Source organism: Natator depressus, chromosome 11, assembly GCF_965152275.1.
Source record: "Natator depressus isolate rNatDep1 chromosome 11, rNatDep2.hap1, whole genome shotgun sequence".
NCBI classification, from domain to species: domain Eukaryota; kingdom Metazoa; phylum Chordata; order Testudines; family Cheloniidae; genus Natator; species Natator depressus.
The window spans coordinates 61,685,897-61,713,593 of NC_134244.1; the positions used below are offsets into that span (position 1 = coordinate 61,685,897).

Below are 27,697 nucleotides of genomic sequence, written 5' to 3' on the forward strand. Positions count from 1 at the left end.
CAAGGATGTGAAATTCATGGGCAGTAGTTTTCAAGGATGGGTTCTTTCTCTGTACTTTCCTGAGAGGTTTAGCTCCCACGGTGTTCTTCAGGCAGCCAGGCTCAGAACCTCCTTTTCCCCTCATGCGTGCCAGGGAAGGGGGAGCTTATACCTATCTTCAGCAGCTCATTACCCTGGCTCCCAAGGTCCTGGCGGCTGTACTGTTTGTTCTCCAGGCCACCTGGCTTGCCAGCCTACACCTCTGGTTCCCCTTTGCCTGGCTGTAAGCTGGCCTCCAGCTCTGGCTTCCCACCTGCTGCCCAGTTACATGGTACAGTGCAGAGCATGAATTCCAATCAATGCCCTCTTGTGGAGAAATCTGGAGAGCAAGAGGCAGGTTCCAGAAGGGTGGGGAGAGAGACTCAAAATCAGGTGCTTGGCTGCAACAAAATGGCAAATTCTCCAGCAAAAATGCTGAACTTCAAGGGATCTTAGGAAAATGCCAGATTCCACAGATACTGAATTGCAGAGTCCACTGGGCTCTGACTGAGGTGAATGGTTCAGTTCACACCTCTCAACGCTGTTGTTTCAGACTCTCTGCAGACTCAGGCAGGCATTGCCGTCTTGGTTTACACTATTTGCATTTTAAGATTATATCTGCAAGCATAAAGGGACAAAACCTTTTTTTGAATGAACGTTGAGATTCTGGGCATGATTTCTGAGGCCAGGAGCAAATTCGGTGTTAAATTCCATTATGTACCTGGGGTCATAGCTCAGAGTAGCTATGTGAGGTGAAGTTAATTGTTTGTAACACTCTCTTCAATGGAAAGTGTTATGTAAGCACACCATATTGTTATCCAGGATATGTACTACTGGCCTTTGCACCCAGAATTGAGCCTTCAGTGTCTGAGAGGCAGCTGCTACGTTGCTACTTCTCAAGACCCATCTAGCTGTCAGATTAAAAGTAGGCGTTTCTGACCAAGCAAAGATGGTGATTAGACATATGTAAATTTGTTAGGACTCAGCTAAGTGGATTTGCTTTTGGAAACAGTGACTGGTTATCTGTGAGACTCGCTGGTATATTATACACCCTCACAGAGCTCTGGCAAAGCCCCCATCATTTAAAATTAAACAACTGCTCGGGTCCATTTGCCAGAGGGAAGGCAAGTTTCTTTCACATGCTTCTGCATCCTTCACCTAAAGAAAGTGCAATCCTTGATTTTAAGGAGAAGAAAGCAGCAAGGCTTTGGGAACGGAGAAGAGACCACTACTCTCTTTTCCAGCATGAATTTAAGGTATTTGGGGCCAGATCCTTAGGCCTCACTCCTCCCACTTCGATAGTGCTATGCTGGTATACACCAGCTGAGAATCTGGGCCTCAAAGTGCCAGTTAGCGCTAAACAGCCATAATTAAAACGTCTGTATGTTTCCATTTCTGTGCTGCCTGGGTGGCAAGCAGAGATCTCGTGGAGATATTTGCATCATTTGTCATTTTGCAGGACAGTTTGTACTTTTACACCCACCCCAAAGAGATCAGAAGTTTATTACTTGGGTATTGTTTTATGACCACTTTGTAAACTCTCTTTCTCAGTGCACCAGCCAGCTTGAAATGAGGCAGTTTTTCCACAAGAACATTAAATAAACATTCTCATTTGGAATTTTTTTCCATAGGCACGAGTGTGCACTTCCTTTTAGCTCCGTGTAGTCAGTAATCTCCCCCTACCCTGCCCCTCACACTTCGCACACTGCCTATCAACGACATCCCGTTGCCATCGGATAGCCACATGTGACCGCATGGGGCGCAGAACTGTGCTAGCTTCCGTTGTGTGCAGAGCATCTGTGCCCCTACCTTTGTGTGTCAGGAATATCCCAATATGGGTCTATTTAAAGAAAAAAAACTGGGGGGGGGGATTTTAGGACCCCTCCTCCAAATATTTGATAGGGAGCAAACCGGGCTCCCCCATGGTAGCAACTATGGGGAGGAGCAAGGAGCCACTGCAGTGGTGTGAGGTGACAACAGTGCCCAGGGCCCCTTATGGCCAGGTATGTGGGGAGGAGGGGGCAGATTGGCCAACCCCATCCAAGAGTCTTGGAGCGTCAAGACTGGCACCAACACCACCCCTCGCCCCTCAGGAACTGGCTCAGGGAGATGGACAGGAGGATGATAGTCAAATGGTGTTTATTATTTAGCATGAGTATTATTGTAGCTCCTAGCCATGTTGTGCTTTTCTTTCCTTGTCTTTCATGGCCCCACTACCATAGCCTCTGAGCACCTCACAATCTGTGATGTATTTATTCTCACCTGGGAGCTAGGTCCGTGCTGTTATCCCCATTGTACAGATGGGGAACTGAGGCACAGAGAGACTCAATGACTTGCCCAACTTCACGTAGGTCAGACCTTCTTGGCATCTCTGCTTATGCCCAGAACAGGCGCACCACGGGCAGCCACAGTACAGGCTTCGCCCATGCTGCCCTGCCCATGTCCCTCCACTCTGTTCTGGAGCGACTGCCTCTGGGGGAGGGTGAAAGGAGAGTTTTACCATACAGTAAATGGCCTCTCTGCTGAGACAGAGGCTCAGTTAATGATGGTTGTGACAGTGTGTGTGTATCAGGAGGGGAACGTACATTTCTTCTGAGAAAGGAGACTCTTTCTTGCCTGGAATTACAAACGCGTGGGTCGTTTCCAATCTCCTGCACCAAAGAAGCAGGATGTTCCCTATCAGTCTTTACCAAGCGCTCTGGATGTAGTTTTGATCCCTGTTTTTCACTCCCATCACTTTTTGTGACTAAGCAGCAACTGATCTCCTATGTAGGCTAGAGCAGAACAAAATTCTGCAGACCTACCACATAGATCACCACCTCCGTCTCGTAGGACACCTGGGGGAGGGGGGACTGTTATGGGAAACATCCTTGCTGTGTGCATAGCAGGACTCATCCTTCAGTATTTCGTTTTCCCCTTGGAATCTTCTGCGCATGCACTGAAAACAGACACAGAGCTGGTTGCCAAGCAGCGGTTATTATCAGTGAGCTGAATAATAAGTTGACACCAATTCACAGAAGCCCACAAACTATCCACTTTAAGATGCTCCTGGCAGCTCCGTCTGTGTGGGAAGAGTCCCTCTATTGCAGAAACGATAGCAAAAAGAGACGAGCGTCAGGCTGCCTCCAGAGAAATACTAAAATGTCTTTGTTCAACAACAGAACAAGTGAGCTGGAAAGTTTCCTCAGAGACTCTCGCCCGTGGACCAGCCAATCAATAAATTCCAAAAGTGCATCCCCAGTTAGATATGACTTGTCTCCAAAAGCAACATTTGAGCGGTCTGAGTAAGAGTTGGGTGAGCATTAGTGCCACCCTGCTTTAGTGAGATATGTGGGTTTTAGCCTAAACATACCACTTAGCATCTTCTGAGTCTCTTGGAGGACGTATGTGTGCGTGGGCTGGCAATAAAACAGTATTCGTATGGATGCTGTATTATCCAGACATGACCTTTAAAACAAATAGCTCGGCCACAAAACGATACATGCCTCCCCCACCCCTTCCTTTTTTTGTGTGAGATATGTGCAGGCACCAAAAGGCTTAAACATGGAGGAACAGTGAGTGCCCCAGACTGAATTCAGCAACACAGGTGGCTGACAGTAGTTTAGTTTTCAGCAGCATGGATTGTGCATCCCTGGCTTGCTAAAAGTTTGAAGATCGTGGTCTTGGTGCAGGAATGGCTGGGTGACAGTCCACAGCCTGTACTATGCAGGAAGTCGAACTAGATGATTGTAATGGTCCCATCTCTGTATAGATGTCTAGGGCACCCTGGGTGAGAGATCTTTTTCACTGTTTTTCCCTTAAGAATGAAGAATATTTCTCCCTCTGATTTCTTTCCTAGCATTCTATTGCAACTTCCTTATTGCTTTGCTATGAAACTCTACCTCCAGTTAAAACTGTAACGTTTTGTCTTCGCCTGACAGAAACTGTCATGTGGAGACAAGACCTAGCTGATTTGGGGAAGGCCGCCCTCCAAAAAAACCCCTGGATATCAAAAAAACCTGGAATTTGTGTTTAAATCCAGGTTGGCTAATTAATAAGCCGCTTTAATATGTCTGCTCATCAAACACCCAAATTGTGTTTCTCCCAAAGAGGAAGTTTCGTATCTGGAGCTGGGTCACATAACCTCACTTAATGCTGCGCTGTACTCTTGAAAGCATGTGTGTTTCTTTTTATTAGTCTGCATGCATCCCACCTAGCAACACTCTTCTATGTCTCTCCACCAGGGGGCACCCTTCTGCCAGGGAGCGAGCCCACAGTGGACACGGTGTCAGTGCAGCCCATCCCAGCCTACTGGTATTACGTTATGGCCGCCGGAGGTGCTGTTCTGGTGCTGGTCTCCGTCGCGCTGGCCCTTGTGCTCCACTACCACCGGTTCCGCTATGCGGCCAAGAAGAGTGATCACGCCATCACCTACAAAACCTCCCACTATACCAACGGGGCCCCTTTGGCAGTGGAGCCCACCTTAACAATAAAACTAGAGCAAGACCACAGCTCGCACTGCTGAGAGCCGAACAGGAGCAAGAACAAAACAAACAAAAACAAAATTTAAGACTTCAAATACGTTGCCTCGATTTTTGCACTTTTCTCCTCACCTAGCGTCTGTGTGAACTCTAGACATCTCTGTCCCTGTCCCCTACCTTTCCCAGCCTTTCCTGTTCTTTTACAACCTCTAAACTAATGCTGCAGCTTGGATCGCCAGAAGAGAGAGCCCGCCCATGTCACTTTGAAAGGGAATGCTCCTCTTTATTATTTTCAAAGACTGATTCTCCCAGTAGGCAACCTGCAAGGAAACTTGATGGCAAGTCAAGAAGCTGGTGTGCGTGCGTGCATATGTGCGTGTCTATATAAATATATGTATGTAAGTGTGCATGGGAGTGTGTGAGGCTGACTGACTGAATGTATATTTAAAAGAGGCCCCTTTTTAACTTGCTTGTATTGCTTCTGCTTACACAGGGAATGTGTTATCCCCTGTGGAAGGCCTGGGATACCATTTGGGATAAATATACTGATTTGTTTACTTGGGGAAGAGAACAATGCTTTTTGTTGCCTTATCTAGCTTTGGCTGGGTTTATATTTCATATCGTAACGTCAGCGGGTGCATAATGAAAAGAACAGGCCATGCTGGACAGTCCAAAAGACCCCCTTGGATGGTGGGAAGGATCCAGAGAGGTTCATCGCCATTCAAAATTAAGACCTGTCTTATTATTTCTTCAGCCAGCATAACACAGCCATTGTTTGGTAGCGGAAACCACCTCCCACCCCACCCCTGTCCAGAAGTGAATCTATTTCAAGTTGCCTTATAACAGAGAAGCTCATAAAGAATGTTTAGTTTATATCTGTTAAACCCAGCCTTGGAGTAATGTGTAGACTTAAAGCAGATCTAAGGTGGATGTTAAATACCGTAGTTTCTTGAATCTGAGGTTTATTTATTTTTTAAGGAACCTCACTCCGGATGCTGATGTTTTTATGTTTATCTTTTTGCAGGGGAAGTGGGAATCCTCTTCCTTGTCATTTTTATTAGAAATTTACAAAAGACGAGTCTAATTTACCTTCTGTTTTCTCTGCCCAAGTTCGTAGCTGCTGGATCATAAAATGGCTAATTGACTTTCTAGAATGTCAATTAGTTTTGCATTTGCTAATGTTCTGCTTCTTAGAGCATCAGTAACATCTAGCAAACAAAACACTAGCAGACAGGCCTGGTGAAATCCAGATATTGCTGCATCTTTAACTTAGGAGAAATAATGGAAACCAAGATACGCCTCCACCTATTGATTGGCTCTGAAGTAATGCAGTGAAAATGCCTTATATAAATTACCAAGCGATGACACGCAAAGGTGGTTTGAATCATTAAGTCTGATCTATTTGTGCAGAATGCGCCTCCATGCAACACAGTTCAGGCTTTTTCATGTTCGGTTGTGGCAAGTGATCAGATTCCCCCCATTAAGACATCCAGCCACCGTTTTTGCTCTCTGCCCCCAGAAACAAAGATAACAGTTCTGCTAACTGTCTGCAGTCTTGCTCATTCTGTCAGATCATGAAAGTGTGTCCTACGCACGCAGGGTTGGCACATATCATGACAGAGACCAGGGCTGCTTGAGTCTTAGCCAATCCCCAATGGCGCACGTTCTTGGGATTGTCACTCTTGTTCTCTCTTTCCCAGCCTTAGTCAGTAGCATGCTTCAGTGCATGCAGCAGTTTACTCTGCCGATTTTGGAGATGCCCGCTTAGTTGGTAACATCACACAGTGCTGCTTTGGTAGGGAGATAGTTTTTAAAGTGCACAACATCTAAAACTGATTCTCCGCATTGAGCATGTGTGGTAGTGGATGCATCTAGAAAGAAAGAGATGTGCAGAATTAACACACATCTGGGATTGCAAGCCTGGGGGCCAGGGGACTAAGTGCCTTCAACTCCCATTGCAGTCAGGAGGCACTCAGGGGCATCCATCACCTCTCAGGATGCGTTCAGTACCACGTGAGCCCTAGGAGAGCTTCTTCCAGCATGGAAGTCATTTATTAGTGAGCATCTTCATTATGTAGCACTGGCAGGATCGAACATATCACTTCTGCTATGATATCCCCAACGCTAAGTTATCATAGATAACAATGGACATAAAATATTGAAAGACTGTTGCTGCGTTTTCAGATCAAACCTACAGTTTTCAATAGGGTAGGGAAGCCTCTAGTAATATTTCTGAAGTTGGTACGACATCCCTGTGTAAAATTCTCCTCTTGGCTACACCAAGGCAAGCCTGCCGTGAGGGAGGGTGCTTTGGTGTATCTGAGAGGAGCATTTGAGGGCCAGTGTTAAAAATAAAAATCACCAAAGATGATGACAACAAAAATCACTTAAAGATTTTTACTCCCAATTCTCCCCTTCCTAGAACTGTGACATCCCCAGCATCGCGCAGTTGCCTGTGTGTGAAAATATCTTGTGGAAATTTGAAACTCTTTAAAGATGTATTGTGTGGAATGTAATAAAAGGATGATATTTTTATACAAACATCTGGGGAGGGTTTCTTTGTTTGTTTATGAAAACGACATTGGGCAAACTGACGTTTCATTACACGTTCCCTTCCGAGTGGTAGGGTTCTTTCCTTTAGCAACTAAAAGCTTGATTATGCTTCCATTCAAGTCACTAACAAAAACCTCATGGCAAGCTCCCCAGCTGGTGTACATGAAGTCAGTGTAGGTGTGCCAAGATTATAATCAGCTGAGAATCTGACCCCCCTATGCTCAGGATCAGGTCCTTAACAGTGGCTTTTAGACTCTCTTGTACCATTCCTAGTTAGGAGTTTGGGGCAGCTGAGCCAACACATGATTGTTTGGGGATTTTGCTAAAGTTACTTAAGTGCTAAATAAGCCTGGGACCTATAATTTCATAGTGCCCCAGGGGAAGCTGGCTAAATTGTGCACTTAGTCCCTACACGAGATACACACACTATACCATTAAAAGAAAATCGCAACAGGTTTTTAAAAAACCTTTCTGCTCCTCTGAATGTCAGCTGTACAGAAAAGTGGCAGCGGTTTGTTCACCATTGCCAGGAGTTTGTCACGTGGACTGGCACAGTGTTTAGAATTAAATGGTCAAGGCAGCGTAGGCCAGACCCTTGCTGGGGTCTGTGGGCACCACTCCATTAACACTAGTTGAATTGCGCCGGTTTACACCAGCCGAGGACCTTGACCACCCCCCCACCCCCCTCTGCATTTTGTGTTCAAAAGCACCCAAAGAGGCCGATGGCTACTGTAGAGATTGCTCTGGTCCTGAGGGGTAATGTTTTGTAGTTAAAGGACTCCATCATGTAATGGTTTTAAACCAAAGCTAAAATAGATAGTGAGGGCCAGAGCGTCAGCTAGCGTCAGTCAACACAGCGCAGTTGCCTTCAGTGCAGCTGACTGGAGCCCCAGGAAGGTGAGGGGTGATTCTCAGCTCACAGAGATGTACCTCTGCTCGAGCTAGCTTGCTAAAAATAGCAGTGTTGCCGGCGTAGTAGGGTGATGGCTCAGGAGAGCCACCCCAGTACAAAAGAAGAGGCGCTGAGCAGCCCTTGGGTTTAGGGTACATCCATGCCGCAGCTGGGAGGCGGAATTTCCTGCTCAGGTAGACGTAGATACTCTCGCTCTGATTAAGCTAGCAGCTAAAAAATAGCAGCGAGACCAGGGCAGCTTGGGCTAGCTACCCAAGCCTGGAGACCCTTGGTACGTATGTGGGTGACTAGCGTGAGCCACTGCAGCCACTCTGCTGTTGTTAGCGCTCTAGCTCCAGCAGAGCGACCGCGTGTCTGTCTATCCACATTGGGAAGCAGGGGCCCAGCTGCACTGTAGAAAGCCCGAGGATTAATACAGATGACTCTGGTGTAGTATTTCTCCTTTCCCTGGCCTTTATGTTGGCCTGTGTGTCTTACACTGTCTCAGAAGAGCCAGCAGCTAGGCCTCTGATTTAAAATCTATTTTGAAGCCAGTTCTATTTTTTTCTAAAGAGAACATTTATGTATATATTTATTTTCCTTCGGCATTAAGCTTCAGTCTGACATTCATGTAGCTTTGCAATGGCACTTCCTGGATTTACTTGGATTTCAGGCCAAAATCAAAGAATTCAGAGTTCAAATTTTGTCCTCTTGCTGTGGCTGTACAAATATAAGCATAGCTGAAGAGCTGTAGACCTTTTTTTTTTTTCTTTTTTTGCTTTAATTGTGCAGATCACTGGCACGCCAACACTCATAATTTGCATTTCGTACACTTCAGTGACCATCCAAGCAAAATGCAAAACAAACATGCACAAAAAAGAGAGCGCGAGAGAAAATATTGATGGTCTCACTATGAGCAAAAATCTTTAAGTAAGCAAATGAAAAGGAAGGGGTAGTTCGGGGGTTAATTACGCCTTATATACTTCACACACAAGTTGACCAAGCTTGAAACAGGAGCACATACAGGCTGGATGGGGAGCGTGTCATGCACAAACAGCCAAAATTAGCACGATTGCAAAAAACAAAGCGTACGTGCAATTCCAGTAAGCTCTCTTCAGCAGTAAATATGAAGCACTGAGTTCATCCCTAAAAAGCAGTCTCAAAAGGGTAGTGCAGGGGTGGTCAACAGGCAAACTGTGGGCCAAATCCAGACCACCAGATGCTTTTGAATGGACTCTGCAATCTTTTTATTTACTTATCGTTATTGTTGGAGGGTTTTTTAATTATTTTCTCTGGAATCTAGACATTGCCCATACCTTGACCAAGAAATTTGGCCCTTGACAAAAAATAATTGACTACCTCTGCGGTAGAGCTTTCCTGGGAAGGGCCAGCTGAACAGTGAAGGATCAGCGTTCCAATATGCAGCATTCCCTTCTTTTAGAGCAAAGAATGGAAGCAGCTCATGTCTATTGTGCAATAGGCAGAAGGCCCAGAGGCAGCCTCCGCAGTTATATACACAAAGTGATTGTGAGTATCTTTGTCATCATAACCACACCTTTGTGGATATAACCTGGAGCTGTACTCCTGGAGACATACCCTGAGCGTGCTGACAGATAACGAAATACAATCAGTCGTTGCATGATTGAAGGAAGACTTGAGGGGCTTGTGTTAGTGACGCAGGGCTTTGCCTACACTTTAAACACTACAGTAGTGCTTCAGTGTAGACACTACCTATGCCAAGGGGCGACTCCCATCAGCGCAGATAATCCACCTCACCCAGAGGAGGTAGCTAGGTCACCAGACTAATTCTTCCATCAACCTAGCGCTGTCCACTTAAATACGCCACTCAAGGGGGTGGATTTTTTTAAACTCCAACCAACATAGTTAAACCAACCTAGTTCTCTAGTGTAGACCTGGCCTTAGGAGAATAACTGCAATAGGTTATGGAGTTCAGTTCTCAGCTTCAGTATCAGTCCTGTAGTATGAGTAATATAGCAGCTGGTCACACAAGGCACCCATATATATGCTTGAGGAAAAGCAACTCACTCTTCTGTAGCATCAAAGAACACAGGTGATTTAAGGCAAGTGGTTAAGTTCCAATACATAAAGCTATCTTAGCTACAAAACAACTAGGTAGTTAACTTAGGGACCAGGGTCTGATTGGTTGTTGGCTAGGCCAATTTATACCAGCTGAAGATCTGGTCCTTAAAATCCCACTGGTCCTTCAGGACAGGAGGGAGGTTTTTTTGGTTTGCTTGCTTTTACAGGAACTCAAGGTTATTCAATGGAATTCACCCTGCAGGACAATTAGAATTTTGAAGTGCTAGGCTTCCATGTTGGTCTAAATCTAAGCTAAGTGGAGTTGACAAGTGTAAGTGGATCAGAAGCAGAACCACTGTCTGTACACGTCACTCAAAAATATGGCCAGAAAGGTTCATTTAAATGGTAGTATACTGGTGGGACTGTTTCTGTGTATACAATATGTAAGTACTTACTTAGTTTTTCCTCTAATTTAAAATAGTTCCATTTGTGGGTGAGTTTGTGAGTGGGTGAGTCCCACAAGGTGGGTGAGTTTCTTTGGTGCATTTGTTGCCTGTGAAACAGACCAGATTAACTATCTTGGAGGCTGAAACGGCCTGTTTAGCCACCAATGAATCACTGCACGGGTGTTTTCTGTGCTTGGCCTCTTTGCTGAGAGTGCCATTGTATGGTAATTCTGACAATAGCTTTTGATTGCTCTGTGATTAATTGTGAAGGATCATATTTATGCCAGAAAAGTATGTTCACAGTAATCAGCCTTTACGGGTGACTCTGGACACCAAAGTGAAGCCAAGGTATTTGATGATTGTATTTGTATTATGGAAGCACCTGTAGGCTGAAGCTCCATTGTGCTAAGGACAATAGGCACAGACACCATGCATAGTAAGTGTGCATCTGCCTGAATATTCTACTCATTGTAGGACAGGACAAAAGAAGCAGCAACAAATCACAGCATTAAAGAAGAAAAAAATCGTGGGCTGTGCTGTTGAAAGTTCTGGGCTGCTTCCTTCTTGGGCTACCCCTTCACATTGAGGGTGTGACTTAGATGAAGACTTGCACAAGATCCAGAAGGTGCAATAATTAGTCAGTCAGCAACATGACTGGACACACACTGGGCCAAATGTCTTGCTGGGAGAACACCACTGATTTCTGGGCAGCTCCCCCAGGAGTGCATATAGCAGAGAGCATCAATAATTGGATTTTGTTTCTCATGTGATAGGATACATGTGCTTTTCCTGAGCTGTGAACTGAGGAGGTGAGAGTCTGCTCTCCTTGACACTGGTTTTGCACTGCCAGACTTACAAGACTTCAGCACAGCTTTTCCTGATTTACACCAGAGTAAGTGGCAGCAGAATCAGGCTCAAAGACTCCAGGCAGGGACCAGAAGCTAGACAGCATCCTGGCTCTTGGCCACAGCACTTCCGTCAGTGGCTTCAGTGACGCTGATAGCAATCCCAGAAGTGACTGCCAGTTTGAGGGATAGCGTCAATACCCATTTTCCAAAACAACGGCAACAAAGAGGGAGATAAAAAGATCAAGAGGAAGCAGAGCAGCTCGTTTCTTTTCTCCTCACCCTTTTTAGTGTTCATGAAAGGTGGTGGCTTGGCAGCTCTAGCCACCAAACGTGGCCGAGCTATCTTCAGACTGCCCTGCCAATGCGACTCAGCCCTGTTCTGCAGGGAGCATCTGTCAATGTGAGATGATAGGTCGGTCTCCACGCACATTCAACATTCGGCCTCTCGGCTGGAAATGACAACCGGCAGCACCAACTTAGAGTTGTGTTTTCTCACGTGGGCAACTAACTGCACAACGGACATCAGATTGGAAACAACTTTCCCTGATCACCGCCCTGGGATGGCGTTGAACCAGTGACCTGCACGGGAAGGGCTCCATTAGGAACCACTTCGCTCAGCCAGCTGCCTAGATAGCTAAGCACAGCGGCACCAGGGGCACAACAGCAGCATAGTCTGTTGCTTACTCTGTACATTAGAAGGAGTGAGAGCAAAATATCTGTTAGCCATCTGGTTGTGTCGCCTCAGGAGACCAGGCAGTTTCTGATTATACGATTTGTGCGTGTGCACACCAGGGCAGGAGACAGTCAAGCGATATTCCAACACTGGGTAGCATAGCACAGATGTTGGTACGTCTGCTCATCATTAGACACATCTGCAATCTGCATCATTTCACCGCAGCTTTCATTGGTGATATGCAAAAATCAGAAGCCTTCCAGGAGCTTATGTGGAACCACTTAAGACTCTAATGATGGGGAGGGGGGGCCCTTCGTTTGCCACATATCTGCTAAAGTCAGCCCTGGCATGACATCATTGCTGAATCTCTCACATCCACTTTGTTCTTATTGCTTCCCATGCCAATTTGTTAGGGAAAATGTATGACCAACCCCCTGTCTAGAGGCCTGATCCCATACCATTGAAATGGTCGGGACTCTTGAGATTAACTTCAATGGGAGCAGGCTGAGGCCGTAGGGGAGGAAGCTTTCTGAAGAAAGAGGGATATGACTCTACTTCCTCCGTGCTCTTGTCCCCTCCTGTTTATCCTTGCACGTTTCTTTCTGAATCACCATTCTTTAGTTTTTCTTTTTTAGCGAAAATCCCTCTTTCTATATTTAACTGAAAACGCAAACTGACCCTGAGGTTCACACGGATTCAGAATGTAGCACACAGCAAGAGCAGGAGAATGTCCCCCTCGATCCATCTGCACAGCAGCTGACGGCTGTAATTCCCAGCTTGGGTGACATACCGAAGCTAGCTCTGCTCGAGCTACTGTGCAAACAACAGCAGCGTAGCTGCAGCAGCACAGGTGATGGGGAGGGCTAGCCACCCAAGTACCACCCCATCCGACATCCTAGGTACATACTTGGGCAGCTAGCCCAAGCTCCCCCCCATGGCCACATGGCTATTTTTAACATGCTAACTGGAGCAGAGCTAGTGCGTGCACGTCTAGCCAAGCCGAGAAATACTCCTCCAGCTGCTGTATAGGTGTGTCCATAGTGACATACACTGTCATGCACCCCATCCAACAAGGACAAGTGCAGAGTCCTGCACCTAGGACGGAAGAATCCCATGCACCGCTACAGACTAGGGACCGAATGGCTAGGCAGCAGTTCTGCAGAGAAGGACCTAGGGGTTACAGTGGACGAGAAGCTGGATATGAGTCAACAGTGTGCCCTTGTTGCCAAGAACGCCAATGGCATTTTGGGGTGTATAAGTAGGGGCATAGCCAGCAGATCAAGGGACGTGATCGTTCCCCTCTATTCGACACTGGTGAGGCCTCATCTGGAGTACTGTGTCCAGTTTTGGGCCCCACACTACAAGAAGGATGTGGAGAAATTGGAGAGAATCCAGCGAAGGGCAACAAAAATGATTAGGGGACTGGAACACATGAGTTATGAGGAGAGGCTGAGGGAACTGGGATTGTTTAGTCTACGGAAGAGAAGAATGAGGGGGGATTTGATAGCTGCTTTTAACTACCTGAAAGGTGGTTCCAAAGAGGATGGATCTAGACTATTCTCAGTGATAGCAGATGACAGGACAAGGAGTAATAGTCTCAAGTTGCAGTGGGGGAGGTTTAGGTTGGATATTAGGAAAAACTTTTTCACTAGGAGGGTGGTGAAATACTGGAATGCGTTACCTAGGGAGGTGGTGGAATCCCCTTCCTTAGAAGTTTTTAAGGTCAGGCTTGACAAAGTCAGTCTGACTGGGATGATTTAGTTGGGATTGGTCCTGCTCTGGGCAGGGGGTTGGACCAGATGGCCTCCAGAGGTCCCTTCCAACTCTGTTATTCTATGATTCTATGATCCCTTTCTGAGCTCTGAGCTTAGTCCCAAACCAGGGCTTCCTGGGAGGTGGTTTAAATACAAAGTACAGGAGTTACAATACCAAGCAAGACGGTCAAGCTGATACTAGGGGCTTTTTTCCTTTTATGTTAAGCTCTATCCAAAACACAGCTCTCCTTTAAAATTGGGCAGGGATTTAGTCTGTGTGTAAATTAAGTGTGTTTAGTGTTTGGGGGGAAAATTGTTTGGAAATGGTGAGGATACATCATTTTGAAAAACAGCTACTAAGCTACTAAGCATATGAGATAGTAACCCTTCATGCGGTGCGTGTGTTTGTGAAGTGTTTTTCCATTCGCTCACATTGGGACCTATCCACCTCACAACCATCTGGTGATCACATCTATAGAGACAACACTGCAGTGGGGAAGCGAAATGAAGCAATGGCAAGGTGGGCAGCTTCACGACGACAAAACAAAACGACGTACATTTGAGTTGTTATTCTGCTATTTAAAAAAAAGAGCTAGAAATAAACAACTGAAGGAAGTAAAAGGCTCGTTAAAAGGATGTTAAAAGTTGAGCCCTTATTCCTTATGGACAGAGAAGTTCTAGTTTTCTCGACAGCATTTTTGATATGGCATGCAAATACTGGTGCCCTGCTTTATATGGAATCTAGACCACCCAACATTACACAATGTTATAGGCCTTTGGGGGACATATTTCTGCAGTGTGGTCTCCTTGTGTGCCTTGTACTAGTATTGCACTCTATGTGTAAAGAACCACAGAGATTATATGATATCACCCAGTAATGTGCGACATTCATAGCAGAGGACCAAAGGCGTTGCAATGCATAGATACAGTGGAGCTGAGCTTATGGGTTCATGGAAATGACAGATAGAAGAGTGCTGGTAGTGATGACCTTTAAAAGCTTCTATGTTAGCTTCCCTCCTGCTGGTTCTGAGTCAGGAAGATACTTAAGCACACATTCTACCCCAGCTCTAGTCAGCAAAACACATAAGGGTGTATTTAACTTTAAGCTTTGCTGACCTGGGCTGCGTTTCCTGAATCAGGCCCTTAATCGATACCACTACTACTAATGCCTAGCTTATACATAGCACTGGGCAGCCATAGACCCCATGGTGCTTACAAAGGAAGTCAGTATCATTATCTCCATTTCCAGGGAGGGAGGTGACTTGCATCCCTCATAGGATGGTGGCAGAGCTGGGACTAAGACAGAGGTCTCCTGAGTTCCAGGCCACTACTCTATCCACTAGGCAACACTACCGCCGTAGTAAATGTAACGCAGACCTAGCAAACACCAAAAACACAAAGGCAACTGACATTCCAAAGACAGTTGTTGTAGGTCAGTTAGTCCATTTCCTGCCAATGCAAGGATTATTCTCTGCAGTACATTTCCAGCCTTTCCTTTATGAAAATATTACAGTAGCCTATGATAGTCCATTTTTCTGCTAGCACAAGGCTGGTCCCCACATTATATTGGCCAGCTCTCCCTTTTTTAAAATACTGGCATGATCCACATTCCTACTAAGGCAAGAGAGTATTGGCCCAAAACACTTGAAAACTGTAGGGCTTCAGATCATTCCTCTAAATATTTTTAAAAGAAATGGCTCTGTTTTAAATGGCTGAGGCAATAAAAGTTCCCAGGTGGGCAGGACAACTTTAACCCTGAGTGTCCATGCATGTACGAGTTTAATATATCAAGCTGTACTGTGCATTATTGTTTGGTCACATGGTGGTACTCAGTCTCTCTGGTCACCAACACTGCATTATAATCACTCATTTACAATTGCTCTCAATCTCTGCTGCCCACTCAACATGTTGTCTCTCCAGCGGATGGGGTAGTGATAAGTGTGTAAGTGGATGTGATGCATATGTAGGTGGATTTCTTTCTTCGGGGAAATTCCCAGTGCACTGAGTCAGCAAATCATGTGCTGTTATTTTAGGCGATCACTTTGGGATTCGATCAGATTTCAAAGTACACCAAGAATGCAAAATAAACTAGAGTAATTCAGATACTTTCTAAAAAAAAAAAGAAAAGAAATAGACCTTTGCATACATCACTGATGAGTGAAATGCAATGAAAAACTGGAATTATATATGAATCACCGTCAGAGAGCTCTGGCAGCTCACCTCAGTCTGATGTCTACAAAATCCCTACAAGGTTCTTCTAAGTAAAGTGTGTCATGTACATGGCAGATGTAGTATTTGGGAGCAGACAAACCCAAAGCAGCTCAGGTTCTGACGACGTGCAAAGGTCAGTGAACCTGGAAGCTTTCCTGCCTTGCGAAATAGTAGTGTTTGCATCATGACACTGCTACATTGTGAGCCCATGTTCTGGGAACCCATCCTCAGAGCACCAGTAGGGTTCCACAGGGAAAGCAGCCTGTCAAGTTGAGGTCTAACTGATTGTGAGCTCCCAAGGCAATGTTGTAGCTAAGAAAGCAAATGCAAACATTGGATCCATGAGCAGAGGGATATCAAATGGGAGGAGGTAGGTAATATTAACTCTGTATAGGGCATTAGTGAGACCCTTACTGGAACACTGTGTCCAGTTCTGGCGTCCACACTTCAAAAAGGATGTTGACAAATTGGAAAGAGTTCAGAAAATAGCTAGAAGAATGATTTGAGGTCTGGAAAACTGGCCTTCTAGACATAGAAACAGGCCCCCTAGAGAGAAATGTATGGGTGTGATGCAAAATTTACTGAGCGTGGTTCTGTTGTGGCCTATGTTGTAGGTAGGCATGCTGGTTTTGAGATGTCAGGTGTTGTGAACAAGTGTCATTCCCTCAACAATGCCACTGCACTGAAACCGAACTTCATAGACCAAAGCGGGGCTGGTTGGGTGGGCTTAAAGCCATTTACCCAGCACACTGACTGAGACATACACATGCATATCGACTCCAGACTACACTGACATCTCTATGCTGTTTTCACTTACAACGTAAGCCCAATCTGAGCAAAAGCAGCAAAAAAGGTCAGCACATTACCTCCTATGTCACATCCCCTGCAATCATTATGGTCAGTCACTTTTTTAAAGCAATGTACATTTAGCCTCCTAATGTCTCTGAAAATACCAACCTCTGTCCTGCTAGCCCCATGTCTTGAGCTGGTATGTTCATTCTATTTAAGATGTTTCAACTACATTGATTAAAACCTCCTCATCTTCCTTTTTCAGGATTCATAAATTAGCCTTTTAGCTTGCTGGCAGTGATCTCAGATACAATAGATAACCGTCTCTGCTAGGCATCCGGCCATTTCGAAAGCCATCACTTACGTTGGCTTCATCTTTACTGCTTTTCAGCGTGAATAGCTGGAGGTTCGTAGCCATAATTTAACACATTTTTCTTAAAAAGGGCCTTTCACACCGGGCAAAGCTTTCAAATGCATCATACTTAAATAGAGTTTCACTTAACTTTCTTGCATAACTTTCCTTAATGATTTTTTCATTTAAAATTTTCAAGTAAATTGACTACATGTGAAAGCTAGCAGATGGATAGCCCTTGAAGAATGAAAGCCTTCTGTTTATGCACAGGAGAGGTGAATTAAATCCTGTTTATGCACATGACGGGCGTGGCACAACACTTGGGCAGGTCATGGTTCTGACAACGTGCCTTGAACCTGACAGAGGGAGTACGTCCAAGGGGTCAGTTTTTATGGCCCACCCAGGTCTTCACATCTGTGCTGAGACTTGTCAACAAAGGTGCTAATTAATGCCAAATGCAGGGCTGTTTTCTGCGATGGGAGCACATAGCTGCTAGGAACTGGATGTGAGTCTAGTGGTCTCAGCGCCACGGGCCACCAAACAGCCAAGGCTGATTTTGCTAATTACTTGGTATGGAAAAAAGAAGGGTTTTTTTGGTTTCGTCCATAGACAGTGCATTGGAGCAGATACATGACATCACAAACAAGTTGATGGCAATAGAATGCTGTGTGATAAATAGAGGATCCTGGCTCTGCTACAGGACTATGCTGAAAGAGGAAATGGATTGTGTGGGAGAAAGCTCTTCAAACACAAATATCAGCAATATTAGCAAAGGGAATAGAGACAATTGCTAGCAGAGTAAATAGCTTTTTGTATAAACGTTCTCTTTATTCAAGTTTTCCCCAGTGTTCAGTTCTCCCTTTAAGGCTTGGAAAATTGATGTTCTTTCAAAAGTGTTGATTACCCGATACACTTTTAGTTCCGTCCTGCTCACCAAAACTAGTTGAGAAGAAACTAAAACAGAGTTCTTGTGGCACCTTAGAGACTAACCAATTTATTTGAGCATAAGCTTTCGTGAGCTACAGCTCACTTCATCGGATGAAGTGAGCTGTAGCTCACAAAAGCTTATGCTCAAATAAATTGGTTAGTCTCTAAGGTGCCACAAGTACTCCTTTTCTTTTTGCGAATACAGACTAACATGGCTGTTACTCTAAAACAGAGTTGAGTTTCTAATGCGTTTTCGGACAAAATGAATAGCCTTTGGAAGAGCCTGAGGCAGGCATCTACTCTGCTGCCTCAGTGAAGTCCAGCGATTCCCTTTCCAGGCCGTGGGCCAAATGCTAGCTTAATTTATGCTCATGCTATCTATGTTTTCAAAATGGTTGCATGGGTGAAACTGACAGCAGAATTTGACCTCTTGTCTCCTGCTTGATGATTAGCTTGAAGTACTTTCTGAGTGATTTTTGTACATGAACAATTCCAAATACTTGCACGAGGCCCTCAGGCAGTTCTTCAGATCCTAAAAGGTTTCCATATGGGTGGGTCAAGTCCCAGAAGTGCTCAGAAATCAGGTGAACTTGCTCCTTCTTTTTTGAAAAGCTACTGATAGCAGGGCCTCAGCTCAATTAATTGGGTCTCTCTCTCTCTCTCTCTACATTCATCACTGATCATTATGAGGGACACAAGCGGTCCCTTCTGTGTTTGTATTCCCATCTTCACTTGAAAATTAAAAGAAACATTTTTAACTACTTGAATAATGAGGGTGAAGGGAAATGCTGTGCTAATGACTATGTGGGAAAATAATAGCATTAACACCAATGTTAAGGACACTGCAATCAGTCTCCAATCTGTCCTTGGGAGCTGAAGTACTGCTGAGCCACCACCTCAAAGATCTAAGTTCAGCCTAGTCTGAGCATATAGAGCTCAAACCTGCATCAACTCCAGCTGCAAAACATTAGATCTGATCTCCTCCAAAGTTTAGGTGATTTGGACCTGAGGTTTTATATTGGGCTTATCTCTAGGTCTGGAGTGAGAGACCTGTAAATAGGTGAACCATTCCATTCTATATCCTTATGCTATGAAAGTTAAATCCCAAACTCACAGGCTTTTCAAAGTGTCTGTGTTATTGTTTCCTGCTAATAAGGTGCCTGATCCAAAGCCCGGTGAAGTCAATGAAAAACTCCCATTGACTTTAGTAGGTTTGGGATCAGGCCCAAAGGCTGGGGAACGTAGCTACTTCTGTTCCATCCAGGTCTCTCACCCTCCCTTTATGCCCGATTCAAACAGAGCATCTGAATTACCGTCTAGAAGTGCCTCTCTGCATTCTGACAGGTTTCAGAGTCACAGCCGTGTTAGTCTGTATTCGCAAAAAGAAAAGGAGGACTTGTGGCATGCTCAAATAAATTGGTTAGTCTCTAAGGTGCCACAAGTACTCCTTCTCTCTGCATTCTGTGACCTCTCCAGGCAGGAGCTTTCTATTTAAAGCCATGGTGCCCAATAAATGACACCATTTCGATGTGGAGCTCATTGCACTGACGATAATGATGGTGGTAATGAACATTCTTGGCAGGATTGCCACAGTGGCCTAGTGGTGGTGGTGCTTTCCCATGTAAACACCCACTGTTAAGTTCCCAGTTCTGGATTCATTTCTCCTGAAGAGGCCAGGAACTATGAGGAGAGACAGTGGAACAAACTACTTACACCCGCAGTTAATTTGGCCCACCAGGCCCTTGAAGGAGGGCATGCCTCATGCTGCTTAATGGCCCAATAAGCTCCCTTTTCTCATATTGCCTTTAAAGAAGCCTGTTTTACATAGGGTGAGTGCTCAGTAATTCTGGCCTCTTTAAGGCACCCCCACATCGAGCATCTCAACACTTACTCATTTGGCCCTGTAGGAGCAACATTGATGTGTTCGGAAGGAGAATTGCACCCAGTCTCTCCTTAACCAGAACAATGGTGGGGCTTTGATGGCGTGGTGGGAATCTAGGGATCAGTTTGGGACAGAGAGGAGGAGCTCTTGAGGGGGACAGTGCTGCTGATATACACCCAGGCTTCTAGGCTAATGCACATGGAGGCAGTGATGGATAGACTATTGATTGTGTTTTCTAAGGCACTGAAGTTCTTTCCCTCTTGATAAGTGTTGATGGGGTAACAGTTCAAACTACTGAATGGATGTGTGTATGTCTTTTTCCCCTTCTTGTCAAGCTTAGTCATGCTGCGATATAAATTGCCCTAACTCACTAAATGAATAGTATTAAGCTGGAGTTCTTAGTAGACTCCGATACAAATTTCTGAACAGAGGCACCTGTGTAACAGTCTCATGGCAAACACATTAATTTAAGTTTAATCAGTAGCTTGCAATTTTTGGAAAGGCCCTTAGAACTGTGAGACGTTGCTTTTTAGGCACACTACACTTCTTTGGCCTTGTCATTTTAGGTGATTTTTTTAAATTACATTGATCTCTTTCTTCTTTTGCAACTCGTGTGAGATACACAACAGTAGCTTATATTCTCAAAAGTGTCTCTTTTTGGAGTGTGCAACTTGAGACACTTTGTAGGAGTCTGATTTTCAGAAAGCTGGGCCCTCAGCAAGCTTGATCTTCTTTAAGTGTCTCCAGGTGGGCATCCAAAAATCAGAGCTAGTTTTGAAAAATGTAGGCAAGTTTAAATACAAAGGCATTTATCCTGGAATAGAGCTAATACTGGAAAGATTGCACGGCAAAGTAACTTAGCTCTACTCCGACTGTGGCAAGCACATTTGGTTAGTAGGGTTTGATCTATGCTGAACAATAAAAAGAAATATCACCACTAAAAGGCGTTTGGATCAGAGATATGTTAACATAAACGCCTGAATATGGACACCCAGTTACAAATCTCCCTGTCTCACTCTGTCTCAACCAGCTTTTACATTAAAACTTGTAATGATGATACATGACTTCCTTAAATTACTGCGAATTTATTTGAAACCAAAGAGAAAGTGGGTCATTGGGGCTTTGTGTCCACTAAGATGTATGTGGGATGATGAAATGTAGAGTGTGTTAAATGGATCTACTATTAATGGCAACTAATGATGGGCACTAAGATATTATTGAAAGTTATAAGTAGAATACCCATGACCATGTTAATAATGAGTTATGGCCATTATGAAGACAGTAATGACAATATTTCAATGGTATTCAGATTATCTGGCTTCTTTCTTTTTCCTCTGTTTCGTTTTCTTAAAAGCTGGTCATTTAGTGGGGAAAAAATGTGATGTGATGTACCATGAAGCACCTGTTCTGTTGTACACGCAAGATTATTCACTGGCTTTGGCCATAGCTGTGGAAAATTTTGCAATAGTTCAAACCTGGTAGGTCTCATAACAAAGTGACTGTTTTCAATACTCCAAAACCGTGTCTTGTCATTCTAGTGGACTTCCCAAGGTTAGAGGATGGCTTTGCAATCCCCGGGCAAGACACTGGAGATGACAATGAAGACGGTGAGTATAAAATGTTATGCAGACAATTTAGGGGGAAGCTTATGTTGTATTATCACAGTCTACTATTACTAGAGAAGGGTGCAATCCACAATTTTTGCATGTGGAGCTGAACTTTCCTCAAGTAGAGGAGTATTTGAATCCAATACTTTGGACCTCTACAGAGATAAGGGCAAGCTGCAAAACTCAATTAAAGATCCCTGAGATAGGGAATGTTTGGAATCTGGGATTCTGGTTCATGCCTATCTCTAATTATTACGTCTTCCAATCCCCAAGGGACCCATTCATCTCAGCTCCCCCTTCCTGATCCTAACAGCCCTTAAGAAAACATCTTATCCCTCAACTCCCTTTCCCCAATCCCAAACCGACTCTCTATATTTGGTAATAAACCATCATTGGGAGGATAGACTGTCAGGTGTGACACTGTCTCTCACAGTGATTCTCAACCAAGGATACATGTATCCCTGGGGGTACACAGAGGTCTTCCAGGGGGTACATCAACTCATCTAGATATTTGCCTAGTTTTACAACAGGCTACATAAAAAGCATTAATGAAGTCAGTACAAACTAAAATTTATTACAATGATTTGTTTTTAACTGCTCTATATACTATACACTGAAATGTAAGTATAATATTTATATTCCAATTGATTTATTTTATAATTATACGGTTAAAAATGAGAAAGTAAGCAATTTTTCAGTAATAGTGTGCTTTTGTGAAACTTGGGGGTACACAAGACAAATCAGACTCCTGAAAGGGATACATTCATCTGGAAAGATTGAGAGCCACTGGTATATCGGGTGGGTTCTGAACGGCTGGTCTGTTAAAATCTCACATGCTCCAGCTCTTCCCCCAGATCACAGCTTGTTTAGAATGCATTACCTCTGCTCTGAACTAGGAGCAGTGTACATTGCTTGCAAAATTTGAAGCAGCGGTGTGGTGTAGTGGTCAGAGCAAAGGACTGGGCATCAGGAGAGCTGAGTTTTAGTTCAACTCTGCTACTGGCTCTTTGTGTGGCCTTGGGCCAGTCATCAATCTCTCTGTATTTCGGTTTCCCCCTCTCCAAAGTAGGGGGTAATAATATTCTTCTCTCCTTAGTAAAATACTTTGAGATCTGCAGAGTATTACAATTAAGACAGCAGCCGGCCCAGTTTAAGAGACACTGGCAGAATTGCTGAGAGGTTGTTGGTGGATTTCAGCAAAGGAAGGAGACGCCCCTTCAGGCAGGGAGAGCTCGGTCTTAAATATAATTGAACTTTACAAATCTTCAAAAATTATTAGGGATTCATTTCAGGATTTGGGATGAGGTTTGGCCATTTTCCCCCCAAACCAGTCCACCCTCCCCTGTTTCCAGAGTTTATAACGTATGGAAGATTATCAAAATAACGGGCCAGATCTTCAACCGGTGAATCAGCGTAGTTCCACTGAAGCCAGCTCACGGCCCCTGAGAATCTGCCCCTTATGGCTTTGTGGAGCCTATGACTAAAGTTCACCTGAGCATAGGGTTTGAAGTCTGGAAGGCCTCACTGGGCAGCCTTGGGATAATAATACTTATCCCCCGGCATCACAGGGAATGTTGTGTGAATTAACAAATGTGTGTCCATACAGGGTTTTGAACACAAAGTGCTCTGTAAGTATTATTGTCTCAGTCACTGATAGAAATGTACCGCAATTGTCGTTACAAGTGACAGTCTTGTCTTCAGTGAAACCCAACAGTGACATTGCATAGGACATATGGGCCTGATCCTGTGCCCATTGACATAAATAATAAAGCTCCTATTGACACCAGTGGTGCAGGATAAGGCCCTGTGGGAAGAGTGCTTTCTATAGATGAAGAGTCCTTTCAGTCAAGTCAGATGTACTTAGTATGGGGAAGTTTATAGTGATGCTGCTTAACACCTTCTCTGTTTATTTCTCAAGGACTTAAAATGTGGTATGATTAAAAAAAAAGTGGTTATATAAAAACAGGCCCCTTGTTACTAAATGTATGCTGTCCTATTACTGTATATGTGCCATTCAAGTTGCATCTAAGTTCCTAAAAAATACAATTTTTTTTTTTTTACTGCTATCAGCATGGCAAAGTCAACAAACTGTTTTTGTGGTGGCGTCAACAGAACTGAACGTTCAAACATTAATTGGTGCTCACATTGCATCTTGACTTGTAAATGGTGCAAATTAGGTATGGGAGCTTCCACAGGCCACAGAGACCCTGAGAGGTGATTCCCAGAGAACCTGATTTCTGACTACAGCTGCACTTGAAAAGTCAGATTCTCAGCTGGTGTAAATTGTTATAGCGCCATTGACTTAAAGCTCTGCTGATTTACGCCAGCTGAGGATCTAACTCTGACCATCACAAATGTTGTTATTTACAAATAAGTTTAAGGTGAATAAAGATCTCCGGCTAATAACTGTCAATTATATTGCAGATTATTTTGGTCTGGATAACAACACCACACTGTTCTCTACTAACTCTCCAGTAACCCCAAAGCTGGACAAAGACAAGAGCTGGCTCTACACTCTGGATCCAATCCTAGTTACCATCATAGCTATGAGTTCGCTTGGAGTTCTCCTAGGGGCCATTTGTGCTGGGTTATTGCTCTACTGTACATGCTCCTATACTGGTCTGTCCTCTCGAAGCTCCACTACTCTGGAGAACTACAACTTTGAGCTGTATGATGGCATCAAGCACAAAGTCAAAATGAACCACCAGAAGTGCTGTTCTGAGGCATGACTGATTGCACCGGAATCACATGTGACATTTCATTCCAGCGAGAGTAGCTGGTGAAGATTACTTGTTTTCTATGGGAATGGATTGCCATAATCTCAAACCAATCCGGAATACAGAAGGGGGCATGGGCATGAGGTCCCTGTCATAAACCACAGTTGTAGACTCCAGTAAATGGATTACAATCTGCAAGGACTACAGTATCTGAATAATTATTGTAATTATGAGAACTGCGCTGGAACAAGGAAAGGAGCTCAGATGCTCCCTTGCCCCTTTATGTGAATGATTGAGACGTGTCCAAGGAAATGATGGTTTACCTTTTGGATGTGAGAAATAAAATGATCATTATTTCCCACTTCCTTTCTCGAATACGTGGCTGAAAATTCCTTAGCCATTCTGTCTTTAGAAATAACACACACACAAAAGCCCATCCCGCTTCTCTCCCCATTCAGATATTCTTTTGAGTTAAGGGATTTGTTCTGGGTGCACGTTATACAAACCTGGCGAGCTGCAGTTTCTACGCCTAAAATGAAAGCAGGTTGTTGCCTTTAACTTTCCATATCCAGGTGGCGTAGGGGGTGGAAAGAATTACACCAATTTTAGGGTCCAAGGGAAACAGCCGTGCTTTCTTAAGAGATTAAGAAGCAAAATAGAAAAGAAACCTTACATGTAGACGCACCCCTCAGAGAGAAGCTGAAGAGCCTTAAAGTGATTTATGAATAAGAGCCATTTATTAAATCCAGAACTTGGATTGAAACAGCAGTGACCTTCCTCAGAAGGGCTCTTTTTATTTCTTTTATCCTTTTTTAAAGTATATATATATATATATAGAAAATTGCAGCAAACAAAAGACACACAATTGTAAGGTTCCCAAGATTCTGGAGATGGCTTTTTTGAGAGAATGGCTTGCTATATATATAGCTATATATTTAAATTCTTTGCTACTATGATGGCCACTCAGAATAAGAAGGAAAAAATTAACTATTATCATGCACCATCCCATGGAGTGGGATGCAGTGTGGGGTGAGACCCAACACGCTTAGATTAATTGACTGCCTTACTAAGGCGGTAACCATTCTTTCTCCTTTGGGTTATGGTAATTCCTTCTGCTTTCCCTGGAGTCAGGTATGAGCTGCAAGACTCCAGTCTGGATATCAAGTAAACAGTTTAAACCAAAATGCGGTCATCTTCTCATCCCTTCAGAGCGAAGCTGCTCTGCTTCTGACCTGTTGCCAACACCAACAACAAAATTATGTGGTGTTTTGTTTTGTTTTAATCAAGTGCCTTAGAAAAACATATTGTTTCTATGTCTAGAGATCAGTGATGTATCAAACTACAGATAAGGCATTCATCCTTCCCCTCTTCTTCCTCTCTGTAATATATTCTTCATTGGCACTCTACTGGGTAGAGCCTAGTGGAAGAGTCTCGACTTTGTACTTGCAAGTGGTCTGGCTATATTTTCTCTCTGTGTCTGTGTGATCATGCCACATAAGAGATGTGTTATGACCGTAATGTAGTGAATGAAAAGGTTTAAAATCCCTGGTTTCACATCAATGAGGTTATTTCAGTTTTAATACAGCTGGGTTATCTATATGAATGTTTCCATAGTATTGCACATGGATTATCCATGTGAAAGCAAGAACCCAATAACCACGCCAGCAAATTTATTCTTAAAGTGCCCATATACCCTGTTGTTTTCATATAGTCTTCCAGGATCTTCCTGTGAGACACCTGACATGGCTTCGCTTTTCATTTCAGATATCAAAATTTTATATATATAATATCTCAAAGTTTTCTGGGCATAACCCTACATCGAGTAGCATTTGCTCTGTGTACTAGGAACAAGCCAGCCACTAGGACAAGTGCTCAGCGTGATGAGCAGCATTTGGAGTGAAGAGAAAAGAAGTAGCATGCATGAATGTTAATGGCTCTTGTTGAGAGTTTCATGAAGAGCTCACTTGGAAAAGTCCTCCTGAAAAATAAGCATGGACCCTTGTTGAGTTGGAAGCTGGCAGGCATGACACTTAACACACACACTTTGAAAAGTGCAGTCTTATCTAGTATGTGACTATTTCATGTCCCTTAAAAAACAAACAAACAAACAAAAAAACACATTGGCACAGAACCATCCCGGTTTTTTTATTTTGAAAAATTGGTCACCTTAACTTAGTCGTTCTCCACACACAAACTACCTGTTACTCTACCAAAAAAACAAACAAACAAAAACCAACCATTCACACAGTGATAGTAAAATGTATCAGACCATTTCAGAGATGGATTGCTGCTACTCATCAACTTTATCCCTCTTCTAAATCACACAAAAGGGGAAGAGTGAATGGGAAATGACCATAGCCACCTACCTATAAAAGTCAACTTATAGAAACAATAGTCACTAATATATAGTAATGGTAATGTTACAGTGTCTAGTAGGCAGCTAGAGGGGGAGAGATGGTATATACATAGAGTCAGCTCGATGTGTGTTTATGCACACATGAATTCTCTGTATGTATTGTGTACGTGAATGATTACGTGGGACTGAATAGTGTTACTGTAGCTCTGGTCTGGGGCAGGAGAGTACTGCTGATTGTGGCACTAATTTGGGTTGGACCTAGCCAAGCTGTGCGTAATGGAAAAGCACACCCCATAAGAGTCCTGCATTTCTAGTCCATGTGGGTTGGTACAGGGACCTGAATGTGCACACTTGCTGAGCAGAAACAGGCCAATACTGCTGCATAGCTGATACCTCACTTACTGCTGCTGTGTGCTTTACTGTTCTAATACAGATAACTGTGTTTGCTTGTAACTTTAACAGGGAAAATAAAATTGGTGCAGTCTAATCTGCAAATACGAACTATTTGTTAATCCATGTTCTCAAGCAATGCCCTTTCCAAACTACACTACTAACACAGTGTTAATAATGCCTTTGCTGAAGTGTGTTACCTCCACACCCTCCCAGTGTCAAGTAATCATTACTAACAGGCGTGTTTGTCATGTTGCTGATTTCATTTTGCAGGGAGGTGAGCATGGGAATTAACCTTAAGAAACTGTATGCAAAAGCTGAACTTTTCCAAGGTTTGCAGTGCAAGGTAGTCAACCATTCACTGGCTGAGCCAGGACATAGGAGCTTCAGCTCTTTTACTGTGATTCTTCAGTGTAAAAAGACAAATTAAACTGTGTTTATATGATTTGTATAAAAACCCTTTAAAATGCCTATTTAATAAACATTACAGTAGAGAGGCTGTTCCACTTTGTTTTGTAAAAGGAAAATTTAAAAGTAAGGGGTGGGGAGTGTGCTGAGGCCTTTATGTGGGTGTGTTGTGAGCCCCCAGTTGTTGGTGGCTTGGCCTGTTAAGGCAAAGGAACCCAGAGAAATGTAGTTTTGAGGCAGGGCTGAGGGGTGATGTAACCCCAGATGGAAATCACATGCTTTCGGGAATGTACACCAGGCAAGGCTATGGATCACTCTAGTGAAGTTTGGGTAGCAGTAAGACCAAGATCTCCATCAGGGCCAGATAGCTGGCC

At 43.9% G+C, this 27,697-nt stretch overlaps 1 protein-coding gene across 5 annotated transcripts in view; it reads left to right on the forward strand.

The window, feature by feature from the left end:
* Positions 1–27,402, forward strand: part of NRP2 (neuropilin 2) — a 121,578-nt gene extending 94,176 nt beyond the window's left edge. For 2 of the 5 annotated variants that reach the window (XM_074967988.1, XM_074967989.1), the window contains exons 16-17: positions 21,384–21,452; positions 23,877–27,402. In XM_074967988.1, coding sequence (XP_074824089.1) covers positions 21,384–21,452; positions 23,877–24,181 — 374 coding nt within the window. In that variant the 3' untranslated portion in view covers positions 24,182–27,402. Of the gene's footprint in view, positions 1–4,241; positions 6,995–21,383; positions 21,453–23,876 lie in introns of those variants that run through there. The other 3 variants (XM_074967991.1, XM_074967992.1, XM_074967990.1) reach the window with 2 other exon arrangements.
* The last annotated feature ends 295 nt before the right edge of the window (positions 27,403–27,697 follow it).